Below are 15253 nucleotides of genomic sequence, written 5' to 3'. Positions count from 1 at the left end.
AACTTAGGGCCATTATGGGAATATTGTTTAGCTTATTTTCCCAGCTGGCATTTTAACATTGAGCCACTGTTGAATCAACGTCAGGTGCCAGTGTTGGATAACCGTTGAATTTTGTTTAGATTTTGCAAATCTAATCAACGTTGAAATGGCAACGTCTTTCCAATGTCATGTTTCTCAACATAGGTGAATTTGCCAACATTGAAACAATATTGATTTTAGTTTAGATTTTGCAAATCTAATCAACGTTGAAATGGCAACGTCATTCCGACGTCATGTTTCTCAACATAGGTGAATTTGCCAACATTGATTTAAGTTTAGATTTTGCAAATCCAATCAACGTTGAAATTTCAACGTCACTATAAAGTCCTGCTTTTCAACATAGTTTTTGTTAAACTGTTTTCACTGAAGTATTGATGTGTTCAACAGCAACACCAAACACCTTGAAATGGATACATAAACACTAAGTTTGCAAACACGCACAGTCAGCTTGGAAGAAGCCAATTGGTCAAAGGAAGAGCAGGAAGAAGATTAATAAAGACATTTCACTGACGGAGGAAACATGCTTTATTACATAGCTGCAATTGTGCCAACCTTTCACATCAATTGTACACATGTCAAACTTTTACTTTACCCAAAAATTCTGTCATTAAAGGGTTAGTTCACCCAAAAGTGAAATTGAGGTCATTAATGACTCACCCCAATGTCATTCCAGACCCGTAAGACCTCCATTCCTCTTCAGAACACAGTTTAAGATATTTTATATTTTAGTCCCAGAGCATTGTGGCGATCCGAATCAATGAATCATGGCTGTTTGAATCTTTATTTGAGGTTTGAAAACAAACACAGAAGAGAAAACAATGCTGAATAAAATCATACTTTTTTTTATATTTGGACCAAAATGTATTTTCGACTCTTCAAGAGACTCTAATTAACCCACTGATGTCACATATGGACTACTCTGATGATGTTTTTATTCCCTTTCTGGACATGGACAGTAAAGTGTGCATACTGCATTATGCTCTGGGACTAAAATATAAAATATCTTAAACTGTGTGTGAAGATGAACGGAGGTCTTACGGGTGTGGAACAACATTAGGAGGAGGAGTTAATGACATCAATTTCATTTTTGGGTGAACTAACCCTTTAAATGACTCGCCTTGTCGCTCCACACCCGTAAGACCTTCGTTCATCTTCGGAACACAGTTTAAGGTATTTTATATTTAGTCCGAGAGCTTTCTGTCCCTTCATTAAAAATGTATGTACGGTATACTGTCACTTTTTATGTTGTTGTTATTTTTGGACCAAAATGTATTTTCATTGCTTTCATTGCAAAAATTCTATCCAACCCACTGATGTCACATATGGACTACTTTGATGATGTTATTATCTTTCTGGTCCTTCTGGACATGGACAGTATACCGTACATACATTTTCAATGGAGGGACAGAAAGCTCGGAGTAAATATAAAATATGTTAAACTGTGTTCTGAAGATGAATGGAGGTCTTACGGGTGTGGAACGACATTAGGGTGAGGAGTAAATGACAGAATTTTCATTTTTGGGTGAACTAGCTTTTTTAACCTTAAAAAAAAACCGCCCAAACATTGGGCAAAATTAAACACAGCTGGTTAAGTCTTCCTTTCTTGTTACTTCTTTCTGCTACCGCCACCAGTCCTCTCAGGTGCATATTTCAAGTCTTTGGCCATGTATTCGTCTACTTTCATTGGCTTTAAGCTCAAGACCGCATCTGATGAGAAAAACAAAAAAACAGATCAGTATTAGCAAACACTACTCTCTCAAATTAAAATATTTAGCAAATATCAACTTTTGTGGCATTGCCAATGATCAAAGTATATCAATTAGTATTGATCAACATGCAAGGTCATTGATAATCATGTGCTTGAGCGAGCAACAAAAGGCAGTTGGTAGTAACCCTTGCTGCAGGTAGAGAAGTTAGTCTAGAGCCCAGAATGGAGTATTTTATATATATATATATATATAATATAAAAGTTTGGACACATTACTATGTGTAATGTTTTTGAAAGAAGTTTCTTCTGCTCATCAAGCCTGCATTTATTTGATCAAAAATACAGTAAAAAAAAAAAAAAAAAAAGTAATATTGTGATCTTATTACAATTTAAATATTTGGTTTTCAATTTATTATATGTTAAATTACAATTTATTTCTGTGAAAAGCTGAATTTTCAGTATCATTCCTTCAGCGTCACATGATACTTCAGCAATCATTCTAATATTCTGATTTATTATGAGTGTTGGAAACAGTTCTGCTGCTTAATATATTTGATGAATAAAAGGTTTAAAAGAACTGCATTTATTCAAAATAAAAACATTTTCAAATAATATAAATCTCCTTTACTATCAATTTAACACAGTGTTTCTCAAACTTTTTCAGCCCAAGGACCACTTTATCTTCCAATTTTTTTCTGAGGACCACCTACAAAATCCCACTCTAACACGCCCCCCAAAACCAACAAAATAGGAAGGATAAGCTAAATTTAAGTTTAATATGCAACTGTTTCAAGTCAAAAACGAATCATTCAAACGTAAATGCAATGATTTGATCAGAAATTATTGTATACATTTTATATATAAATAGTCTTCCACATAAACCTGTATTTAAATTTTACAAAAATGTAACAAAAAAAAGTTAAGGGTTAGTTACTTTCAGATTCAAATAGATGGTTGGGTTAGGTATGGGGACAACTTAACGTTAAAGGAGACTTTCAGGTCCAAATCTCTGGAAAAAAGAAGAAAGAAGAATGTGACGTGCTAAAGATGTATAGATATTCTTATGCCTCTCCCTGATTGGGTAACGGTAGTACAAGACAAAAACATTCAAACTGATCTAATATGTTACGTTAGCTTCATGGAGCGTACACACATACACGCCGGTGGAACGACGGACTAACGACAGTTCGGGGTTAAACTAGTCTGCCCGTAACGTTACACTTAACGGCGGTTCGCGGTTAAACTAGTCTGCCCATACGTCTACACACACACAGATAAGAACGGCGTTTGACGGTTAGCTAGCACTAACTCCGGTTCGCGGTTAAACTACGTTAGTCTGCCCATATAAACACATTATTAATTAACACAATACGTATATGGACCAGAGTCAGGCACACTCAACATTTATTTAGGAATTTTCTAGTTATAAAATGTGACTTCAAAAACTTTGCTTACCGTCTGAGCTGTTATGCCCAAATTCAGTCGAATCGGTCCAGGTCAGAACCTGCGAGGCTGACGATGACGACACAGACCCACTTCGCGCACGCGCAAGCAGGTGTTGTGTGGAACCGTCAGAGCCTATTGGCCTTTGTGTGATGGACAGTCGCCGTCCTCCAATCAAGCCTGTGTGTGTGTGTGTGTGTGTCCGTCCATATGTGTGTCTATATGTATATATATATATATATATATATATGTGTGTGTGTGTGTGTGTGTGTGTGTGTGTGTGTGTGTGTGTGTATGTTTGTGTGTTGTTTTTTTAATTTTAAGCGGTCTGTTAATTTTTTTCCAGAGCTGTGTAGGATATATATATATATATATATATATATATATATATATATATATATATAGCTCTGGAAGAAAAATTAAGAGACCACTTAATATAAAAATTAACTTAATATATACAACTTAATATATAAAAATTAAAATGCACCAGAATGCAGGAAATCACATCTACAAAATGTAAAATTGTATGGGGGAAATGTATATCCCCAGACCCCCACACAAACAACCCCACATATAATATTTTCACCAGCCACCACTGCATATATTGTTCTTGTATGGAATGACTAACCAAAATGATCAATCGGACTTGCTGTCAAAGTAAGCCATAAGATGTAGAAAGTGCTCAACAAACGTTTAATTCAGAGTTGATATTTCAACGTTGTATCATTATTCATGTATCAACTCTTTTTCAACAGTTAATTGATCAGCATTGTTTGGACGTTGTTCCAACGTTATTTTTCTACTGATATATTTCAACAAAATTTTTAAAAGTCATGGTTGTAAAAATAATGTTGATTTGACGTACAACTCAAAACTTGTTGATATTTCTATGTTGAATTCTTAGTGAGTTAACAACACCAATTCAACTATTTGGTGTTCAACGTTGTTTTGAAGTTGAAACAATGTTTTTTCATAAACTGACATTATTTCAACTACATTTAAACGTTTAATGTCAGTCGAATGCCAGCTGGGTTTGGTTTAATTTGGTTTACTTTAATAATTTAATTTATTCAATTATTTTGTTTTGCTATACTTTTTATGCCAGCTTGCCATGGCAAAGCATATGACTTCAGTTTCTGGAGGGAAAGGGCTTTCTTATGACTTTTGAAGCAGTGAAAATATTCTTAATATTGCATACACTGAAACTGAAATATTATTGTATACCGTAGTGTATAATAGACAATGAATATTGACACAACAACATTGATATGAGTAAAGAGTTCAAATACAACATGTGAGGCTATAGATTTTCTGACATCTGTTGCATATTCTTCTCAGGTATGAAGAATACCTAGAGGGGTGGGGGGCCCAAAACAAGCCCAATATTATTATATTATTTATTATCATCAGTATAATTTATGATTAATAATGTATCAATAAATGTGCCTGCAACATATTAAATTGAAATCTCGTGGAGTTTAAAAAGCAAATACAGATGGGATTTTACAAAATTCTTCAAGTTGCAATAAAGACTGTGAACAGAAGAGGTTTGGAGATGGAAAAAGAGAAAAAGTGACGTGAAGGATTATGGTAACTCCAGTCGGAGTTATTACACACATATAAGGAGCAGTGGTGAACATGCACACTATAAACCGTAAAAAGGATAAGCCCTGCATCTCAATGTGCAATCTGCCCTAAAGAGTGTTGAAAATTACTAATGTCACATAGCTACTATTTAGGATTATTATGCACTTTTTTACAGTCTATGATTGGGAGTTGGTGCATAGGAAAACACTGAGAGTGCTGCAATATAGAGACATGTTTATAATAATATACATTCGAACCATACCTACTGTTATTATTAGTAGCCTATACTTTTTTTATTATTTATTTTTATAATAGCCAAATAATAATAGTCATAATAAATAGCCTACATTATAAAAAAATATTTTTAAAATTAAATTAGGTGGCTTACCTCCCTGTTTCCTCTCCATCTCTGTATATCTCTGCTGGTTGCATTGTTTGTAAAAAATAATAATAAAATGTATTCGTCTATTTACGTCTACAAACTATCATTACATTTATAACATCACATCGCATGCCTGCACGTTGAACGCAATTTTTCTTCAAAGAGGGGAAGGAGGCGGGATGTATAAGGACGAATGACTACAGCACTTGTATCGTTGCACTATGTCTATTAGCTGTGAGAAGACAGTGTCAGGCAATGTATTTGGACAAAACAGCGACCATAAATGTAAAGAAACGAAGTTGCTTGTCATATTTTCCTAACAAGCAACCACATTTTTTTAAATAAGCCCAAAAAACCGCGACCCGCAACTCGAGATTTTTTACCGCGACTTGCCAAAAAAAGAAGTCCAAAGTCACGTGTTATACGCGGACTTGGTAGCTATGGATACTGTTGAATCAAACCAATGTGGGACTACAGTGATTGGATGTCGTGACTCGTGCTGGCAGCGCGTGCTCTCTGCATGCATACAGGTGCAGCTTTTTTTCACTGAGAGCAGCGCGGCCGTGTGAAAGAAAAATTGCCAAAAAGTAGCAAGTCTTCTCGAGTCATAAGGCTCAAGTCCAAGTGAAGTCACGAGTCATTGATGTTAAAGTCCAAGTCGAGTTGCAAGTCTTTGTACATTTTGTCGAGTCGAGTCCAAAGTCATCAAATTCATGACTCGAGTCTGACTCGAGTCCAAGTCACATGACTCGAGTCCACACCTCTGATATATACATACACACATATGCATGTATATATTTAAGAAAATTTGTATAGATGCAAAAAAGTCCGATCTATGTGAAACTACCTGAAAATGCTCAAGACAGCACTATATACTATTTGCACAGCCATTTGAAAAATACAGTAGTTACACATTACTGTGTTTAGTGAGGTAACTGAGTCAAGACACTGAATATGTATGTTTCACATTTTACTGCATATGCTCTTTGCAATTCTAATTTGTCCACAGCATTGTGCAAAAGAAAAAATACACCCTTATTTACAACAAACATCAACTCCCTTTGGGTAGAGCTTTGCACAACTGTAAACAATATTGCAGTACATTTTGGAACTGAACATACAACATGCATAGAACTAATGCTTCACACACCTTTTCTCATCAGTGAAAGTTGAGATTCACCTAAGACATTTTTCAATTAAGAGATTTTAGGAGATATTTTCAGGAGAAAAAAGGTGTGAAAATGTGTAAAACTTTGGCCAAAAAAAATAGGCTAAAAACTAGTTCAACATTATTGTATGTAATGACTCAAGCAATGAAATGAGGACTATTATTTTATATGGAATGACTATTCAGCCTTCACAAGTATAGTTAATTTTGACTGATATAACATAAGCAAATGATCATGTTATAAAAGAGCTGAGAGTTGTATGGAAGTAATTCCATTTGCATTTTGTTGGAAGGAATGAGAAACTCCTACTATGGTGTTAACAATTGACTAAATGTTGTGGAGGTTGAAATAACTGTTGTGCAAATCTAAAAAAAGATGAGAAATGCACCAAAGTGACTGAGAAAAACTGTAATGCATCCTTGCTGAATAAAAGTATTAATTTCTTTATTATTAATTTCTTACTGTTTTTAGTTACAAATGTAGTTAAAATAGAGGCATGTTTTTGTTTTCACTAAATTAGCACATTTATTTATATGCATACTACAATATAACCATACACTAAGGGCCAGATTTACTAAACAGGAAAAATTAGTGTGAGAGCGCAATTGCAAAAAAGTGCAGATGGGAGTGGAAAATTTAGCCCGTAATCTGCTGACAACGCGCAAATTAAAGAACACAGACGCAGCCGGATCATTTCCTTAATGACCAACACAATATACCAGTGGCAATGCAAATTAGCGTCTGGTTTAAGACATGATAAAGCGGTAAATAATGACTCAAATACCAGTACATTGACAAGCGCAAACCTTAGTAAATCGCCTTGTGTGAATCATTTAAATACTCTCCTCCCATAAATGTTGCGTCTGAAAGAGAAACTCCTACAAATGCATATGCAATAAGGTCAGCCACAAAAATAACACTGTCCACTCCTTTTCACCGGTAATTTCTCACTGCGTGTCTTTAGTAAATCCTGACAGTAGTTTTTTAACACCAAAAAGAGGGTTTTGTGCTGGTGGAACCTGTTTGTAAATTTGGCCCTAAATATAACGGTATCTATCTAACAGAAAAATTATGTATTTATCTACATGTAAATGTATTTCAAACCTGTGAAATGCCACAAAGATTTCTGTGAATTTTTTTTTTTTTTTTAATGATTCATTGGAAGTTCAAAGTAATTTTTTTGTAAATGAATCAAACTAAAATCATCCATTAATTTTATATTGCCATTGAAATTATATTGAATTAAAATTAAGTATTGTATCATCCAGCCCTACTACAGGCTAGATTAGATGGGGAAATCCCTGTGCATGTTTTTTCATAATCCTGTTTCTAAAGTTCATTATTTATTTGCGTGTGTGTGTGTGGTAGAACCATGCAGCAGTCGTTCCTGCAGGCCCGCTGCGAGGAGACACTGGTCACCTCCGACTGGGGTATTCCACTGCTGATCGCCCTGTTACTGCTTCTGCTCGTTTACGCCTTCCTGTATCTTCCCGCCATCTCTTATCGAGCTTTACTCCAACAAGCACTGAGTAACCACACAGAAGCCATGATGACCCTGGAAAATAACAAGATGGACTGAGGATTGTACAGTTGCCAAGCCAAATGTTGCATGACTTGCATTTTCATTGCATTGTCTAAATATGAAGAACATTATAATTCACCTTTCATCAGAGAAGGCCTTAATGGAAGAAGTTTCTCTGCTTCATTTATAATTACTGAGATATTTTGACAGGCCATCTTGTCAGTATAATCTAACTATGTAATGTTCAGTCCTGTTTATACACAGCAAGCATTTCCATATATACATGAAGTCTTTTTTGATGCTTTAATGCGAGATGCGATTGCACATGAAGCACTTTTTGCCCAGATATATAAAGTATCTGGATTTGATCTGATTTTACACTGGAAATAACCTGGCAAGCTTCCATCGGTATCCTGTTCCCTAGAGCGTGAATGTGAGGCATAATATATGGGAACAAACACGCAAACTTCTGAACTGCTCTGTATTTTTCTGGACAGAACATTCTCCAACTGTCCTAGAGAAACGATTTTGTGTACATGACCAGGAATAACCTACCCAACTAATCCTGCTTTTGAAGTTTCATCTGCTTGTGTGTATTGCACATATTGTCTAATTTCCTTTTCTTCCTGGAACGGTGTTATACTTTCGTAGTAAGAAGGATTATTCAGCTCACCCACTTTCCACTCTTTAAACCATCTCATCTTCATTTGCCAACATATCCTTCCTCATTTGAGTCCCTTGTTCAGATTCTATAATGTAATGTGAAGGTTTGTGCTACCAATATGTTATGCTTTTTTTGCAGTAATTTTATGACCTGTATTTCCACAGTAATGTAGAAGATGCGGTGCATTTTCCTGGTTTGCCTCCCCGGAGGCAGCTAACCTATCAGGTGAAGCAGCTGATCGCCAGGGAGACAGAATTAGAGCGAATGAGAAGGGTGGAGAGGGCCCAGCAGAAACGAAACCCACAAAAGGTAAAACACATAGACTGTAAACAGATGTTCACATTAGTAACCAGTACTAGGGATGCAGTTTCACAGATCTACATTATACACTAAGATTTGTGCGCTCGACATTTCTTTTCTTTGTGTCATGAATGCGTAGTATGATATGTTTCACATTATCATGGTTTTGTGCACTGAAAGATTATTAATCTTGTTCTATCGTATTTAGAATTAAGAAGCTACACATTACATTTACAATAAGCGTCTTTTCATTTTATATTATTTGTGTAGGCCTATATATAATTATTTACATTCATATATAAATATAAACATATTGTTTTTCATGAATGTGTTTTATAAGAACACAAATAGTAATTTGTACCTTTTTTTTAACATGTTTAAATTTTATACAATTAATCAAAAGATTATTTTCAACAACAACAAAAATTCACCTAGTTTATAGGCTTGGGCGGTATCCAAATTTTGATACCGTCAAACCTCCTCCCTATTTTACCTCGGTATACGGTATTACCGTGAATAATTAAAACATTATGATGTAAGGCTCAGACAGCGTCAACAAAATGTTGGCTTGTGCCTAAACCGTTCAGAAACTGAATACCAAACACTAATACTGAAACAATAACAAAATAGCATGCACAACAATATTAACAACTGTTATTAGCAACAAATAACAGTTTAAAAAAAAGTGCAATACAACAGTCAAAAATAATTAAATTAACATAAACATCCAGAACAGGTTTAGCGCACACAAATGAATTAAATCAAATCACACTGCCTGGAACAACTTTAAAGAGCAGCTTATACAAAAAAGTGTAAATAGACCCACAACAGTCAACCAGAGTTGAATTAACCTAAACATCCATATTATAAAAATGATTGCAAAGCAATAGGCCTAAATAAAAATATCTTTCCAGTCTTCTTAACAATATTGTTTTTAACGAAAACCAAATAAAATAGGCTACCTGAATCAATTGATTAACGAATTAATTAATTAAATAACAATAAATGAAAAAGAGAAAAAGAAAAGAAAAAAGAAACGAATGGCAAGTGGCATCAAATTCTAGTCAAGATTTTTCGCTAGAAAAACCAACGTTTACTTTGTCCGGCTTTAACAGGGCACATTGTGGACCGACAACTTTACCTGCGGGGCTGAAAACCGTTGTGCTTGTGGCACAGACGCACAGTTGGCTTTCGTGCCACCTGGGGAAAACGCCCGGCAGCATTTTTCCACCAGAGAAGTGGGTCCTCGAGTAAATGGCTCCAAACAGTGGGTTGTCATTTGAGCTCCGACTCGGTCCTCTACGGTGCCGATGCCGCGGGACTGCCATTGCATCGGCTTGTTTTTTTTGTTTGTATGTTTTTGTTTTTTTGCAGCAAAAAAAAAAACGATGTTTATTTAGGCTTATTCATTCGTTCTTTTAACGAATTAATGAGTTAACTGGCCTAAATAAACGAAAGAATGAATGAATGAATGAATAGGCCTGAACGAATGAATAAATAAATAGGCCTAAATAAACGAATGAATGCATAAAAAAATAAGCCCATTAATGTTATTCCATTTGTTCAAATTTGCATTCACATTTTTAAGTAAGTTCCTTATGCGAGTCAAGTCTGCATTTATTTAATAAAAAAATACAGAAAAAAAGGTTTTCTATTTTAACATAGCCTACTTTTAAATATAATTTATTTATGTGATGCAAAGTATATGTGTATATATATATATAGGCCTATATTTTTGTTATTTTTTACATTTGAGCCCCTGCCCCTGAGAAACTCTCTGCACGTTTTATGCTTACCGTTATGAGACAATTGTCATACAATTGACTTTTTTTTTTTTTAGTCCCATGTCCACTTGATTTTTGTGGAATTCATGCTTTTTGCTTACATTGCCAGCTGTGTGACAAAAGGCTTCGGCAATATTACAGCATAGTCCGCGGGTGTGCTCGGTTTTTCATCCACGCAGCAGTGAGTGGATGGTGGTTTCGGATATGCGCCCTGGTTCAAGGTATTTCCATCTCTCGCGGTCATCTTTTTGTTGCACAATTTGCAAATTGCCTCGTCTGTATTTACCGCCTCTCCCTTCTCCTTCGGTCAAAACCCCAAATACTTCCAAACTGCAGAAGTTGTGTTCTTTTTCGAGACCGAATAACTCAGTGCCCGACTCGCCGTCTTTTCCTCTCTCTCTCTCTCTCTCTCTCTCTCTCTCTCTCTCTCTCTCTCTCTCTCTTTCTCATCCACGCTGTCACAACAACGCATACACATATTTAGGCATTTAATAAATAAATAGTATTTAATATGTAAATAGTTTAATTAGTTCAACTTATTAAATATTTAATAATTAATACGTTGATCAGCAATATGCAAGTTGATCTGTTTTTTGTTTTTTTTGACGGTTTGACGGTATTGAAACTGATACCGTTGCTATTTTTAGATCCCGCGGTATACCATTTTACCGTATTACCGCCCAAGCCTACTAGTTTAATATTTTTTTTGTCATAGCTTATGATTATATATTTTTATTCATTTATTGTTTTCTCTATAATGAAGTATTGTATACTTAGTGGATTCTGGATTATGTTTATACAATTTCCACAAACACAGATAGATATAGTGATGTAGAAATATGTGAATCCTACATTTATAACTTTTTCTTTGGCCAGTTTGTTGTGATTGTTTCAGATATTTACTGAATTGAATAAATACATACATATTTAAAGGTGTTAGCTGTAATCTTACTCTGCAAAATGATAACTTGCAAAGGATTAAATTCATCACAATTATTTAATGAACGAAGCACACAGAAAAATGTATGACCAGCCCTAAAATAATTAACCAGCATAATCGCAGGTCGGTCGGGCCAAGCAGGATTTCACCTCTGCCTCATTTTGGTATCGATGTGAAAACTGTGGCAAGTAAAAATTGCTGAGTGGCTAGGAACTTTGGGAAACCACTAGCCACTGTGGCTGGTGAGCAAAAAAGTTAATGTCAAGCCCTGTTTATAGTAACATACATACATTATATATATATATATATATATATATATATATATATAACATTGCAATGAAATCTTGGGAAATTAATTAATAGTTAATATCCATTTATAGGCACTTCATATTTTGCATATGGAAATCTTATTCATTAAAATAGGTTTGATTTTAGTTTTTCACCGCTCATTTGCAGTGTTGACATGCATGTGTACAAGTACTTCAGTTTCAGTTGGACTACAACATTGTGATTTTGAGAAAATGTTTGTCCAGCTGCAGTTGTACAAGTGTAATCTTTGCGATGCTGGACTAACAGACCTAGATATTGCAATTGTAGCTCAACTTCATCTGCTATGCACACTAGACAGAAGTAAGGCGCAACATGTATTTAATCCTTTAAATATTTGATTAACAATTGTGTTGTGTACTTTAGCAGATATTCAGCCCCCAAACAATATACAATGTATGATATACAAAGCTGTAAACAATAATATTTCATAAACAGGATTGTTCATGTTACATAGTAATTGTTCTGTGTTTAGCCAGAGGCAGTAAATAGGAATCAAGAGGAGAAGAAAACCGAAGTGAAGAAACAGACAAGCAGGAACCATCAGCAGAGGCTGGAGACCATCGTTAAACAGACTGTGGTGGAAAGCAGGGTAAAGCATCTATATTAAACCACTTTAAATCCACTTTACATTTAAACTACCACAGCAGCACCTGAAATCCTTCCTACGCTCATAAAAATCCCATTCTAAATTGTATTTCCTCTAGTCCTGTCCACAGTTAAATATTTCCATTACAAATTTGATGCTAGGATTGGTGATTCACAACTTTACACTGGTATCCATAACTAACCAGTTATAAAAGCAGATAATATTTATAAATTAGAACTGCTAGTTATAGATTATGACCAAATTAAAACCAGAACATATGGTGCGTTCAAAGCATGTCGTACACATCATATTTACTAGTGGAACGCACATGAACGCCACCACAAAGTCATAAATACCAGTGGGAAGTTTGGGATTTTTAACTTTTTGAAGATTTGGATTTTGAAGCCCCGATCTGTACGAGTTGGGGGTGTGTCAGTGAGAAACATGGCGGAAGCAATGGATGCAACGACTGTAGTTGAAAATAATGGGTGTTTAGCAGTGACGCTGTCAGGCTTTGTAATTTACAACAAAGTAAGCTAGCAATTGCAATATAACAATTAGTCTAATATAACGATACAGTTTACAGTGGCATCATAGATTAAATAAAATCGTAAAAGATTAACTCACCTGATGCACATTCTTTGTTTTTCATTTTCTATAAGCAGAGTTAACAAACCTTGCTGTGTTTTCGTGAAATTCATTAAAAGAAGGTACACCGCCATCTGGCTCAGACTAAAGGAACTTGAACGCACATGATGTCGTATACACAACTTATCACCTCGTAAATACAAACATCCCAGGAGGACTTGAACGCACCAATTAAGCACCTGGTTAAATTAGCCTTTGGATGCAGGTTTTTGCACTAAAAAGTGATTCTGTGCCACTGTGGTAAATGCTTTTCCTCATATGGTCTCCATATATATGCTTGACTGATGCTTTATAATAATCCAAGATGAATTGGGTTATTAGTGGATTAGGGTCAAAGTGCTCTCTCGTGATGACTTGTTTATTTATCCTTCCCGTGGTTATAGCCTGAGTTGGATTTCTTTGGGCGAGCCATTGTACCCAAGGAGAAGCCTTTGATCACCACAACGGGTGTGTTGTTTGCTTTTGATACATGTACAATAAATCTTAGGATAAGTGTTTTGCATAACCGTTAAATATGATCTGATATCCCTTCTCTCTGCAGGTGAAGATGGCAAAGCGGGCGATGTGGTGCATATTGGTAAAGCTGTGGGTAACAGTGATGTATGGTTTCGTTTCAATGAAGGTGTGTCTAATGCAGTGCGCAGAAACGTTTACATTCGGGAGTTACTTTAAAGCGATGTGGGAGAGACAGAGGAGGAAGCCCATGTTAATTTACCACCTTAAATCAATGCATAAAAACCAAAAATGTTCTGAACCTTGTACTGTATGGTTAAAAAAAAGTCTAAAATGTCTACACAAAAAAACCAAAAAGCACTGGTTCCGTTTTGTTTCTTTTTATTGTATTGTTGTATAGTTGTCTTACACTTTTATAAATACATGCCTTCACTGAGTAAAAACAGTGTTTTTTCTTTCTTTCTTTTTTATAATGTCATGACCTGCTTAGAGTAAACAACAAAGCAGATTTACTCTGAATCAATTCATTTGCATCTTTGTCCATCCTAGTCAAAGTCAGGCAGTGAAACCATGACGATGGGTGGAGTCACTCATGTTGCCATAGTGACGATTGACAGCTCTATATTATAACACATTTGCTTGACTCCACCCATGGGTTCTCCTTCAGTACATCTGGATTCAGAAATGGATCCTCATTCATTTTCTCCTCTATCCATTTAGTTAAACTGAAAATAAATGAATAAGAAGACATAGAAGAAAATAGAAGAAAAAAACTATAAGCTCTGAAATTCCTCACTTCTGTCAACCCATATGACCTAGTATTTATTTTACAACACTGAACTTGGAACTTCACAAATCAAAATACGTGTGTGTGTATATATATATATATATATATATATATATATATATATATATATATATATACACACACACACACACACACACACACTGTAATGTATATTTAATCATTTTAATATATTTAGCCTTATATTTAGCCATTTATAAATACATATATTTATCTATTGCATTTATATATGAAAATTATATATGCAAATAAATTATTTAAGAGATAGATAGATAGATAGATAGATAGATAGATAGATAGATAGATAGATAGATAGATAGATAGATAGATAGATAGATAGATAGATAGATAGATAGATAGATAGATAGATAGATACTCACTCTGGAAGAGAGGCGGATGTTTTCTCTCTTTTTAACTGTAGCTGCTGCTTCAGACTGTCCACATGTTTCTTCAGCTGAGTCTCATCCAGCTCATCCATCTGAAATATCAGCCGTCATGTTTGTTAAAGTCTCAAAGCCAAATGTTCTGTAAATAAGAGCTGGATTATTTTCATTCAATATAAAATAATTGTATATCAATTTTATAATTTCAGCCTACCGTGATGAATTATGATGAGTTATGTAGCTGTGAAGTGAAGTGACAGGATTGTCAAGAGTCCTCCAGCAAATAGCTTGAGTGTGAATGTGTTTCCTATTGAAGAGGAGGTTGTCTGTTCCTTGTGTACACGCAGGTTTAGGCACACCTGACATTGAGGTTTTGGAGCATTCAAACTATTTTGTTACTCAAATTCTCTCTATATCGTGAGTTGTAATGGGAGGGTGTTTAGCTCATAGAATGCATGTAAAACACATGCAAAACTGTTCAATAATGCCCTTTTGGCTTTAACTAGTCTT

At 35.1% G+C, this 15253-nt stretch overlaps 2 protein-coding genes and 1 long non-coding RNA gene across 3 annotated transcripts in view; 1 reads left to right on the top strand and 2 right to left on the bottom strand.

The window, feature by feature from the left end:
• The window catches only part of chtf18 (CTF18, chromosome transmission fidelity factor 18 homolog (S. cerevisiae)), a 26992-nt gene extending 13013 nt beyond the window's left edge, over positions 1 to 13979 (top strand). The window contains exons 19-22 of the mRNA XM_067442111.1: positions 8679 to 8823; positions 12341 to 12457; positions 13486 to 13549; positions 13644 to 13979. Coding sequence (XP_067298212.1) covers positions 8679 to 8823; positions 12341 to 12457; positions 13486 to 13549; positions 13644 to 13774 — 457 coding nt within the window. The 3' untranslated portion in view covers positions 13775 to 13979. The remainder of the gene's footprint in view (positions 1 to 8678; positions 8824 to 12340; positions 12458 to 13485; positions 13550 to 13643) is intronic.
• On the bottom strand, positions 1458 to 3334 carry LOC137074137 (uncharacterized). Its single transcript, XR_010904922.1, has 3 exons — positions 3203 to 3334; positions 2682 to 2756; positions 1458 to 1746 (listed from the first exon to the last, which is right to left on the bottom strand). It is a non-coding gene; the product is annotated as an uncharacterized lncRNA (long non-coding RNA).
• gng13a (guanine nucleotide binding protein (G protein), gamma 13a) lies at positions 13730 to 15253 on the bottom strand. The gene is made up of 3 exons (XM_067442112.1): positions 14958 to 15253; positions 14741 to 14838; positions 13730 to 14280 (listed from the first exon to the last, which is right to left on the bottom strand). Exons 2-3 carry the CDS (start codon positions 14836 to 14838, stop codon positions 14175 to 14177), a joined length of 204 nt encoding a protein of 67 aa, XP_067298213.1. The 5' UTR covers positions 14958 to 15253; the 3' UTR covers positions 13730 to 14174.

The sequence above is a fragment of the Pseudorasbora parva genome, chromosome 4 (assembly GCF_024679245.1).
Source record: "Pseudorasbora parva isolate DD20220531a chromosome 4, ASM2467924v1, whole genome shotgun sequence".
NCBI lineage: Eukaryota > Metazoa > Chordata > Actinopteri > Cypriniformes > Gobionidae > Pseudorasbora > Pseudorasbora parva.
Note: the sequence above shows the minus strand (reverse complement) of the source record. Positions and strands in the feature narration are given on the sequence as shown.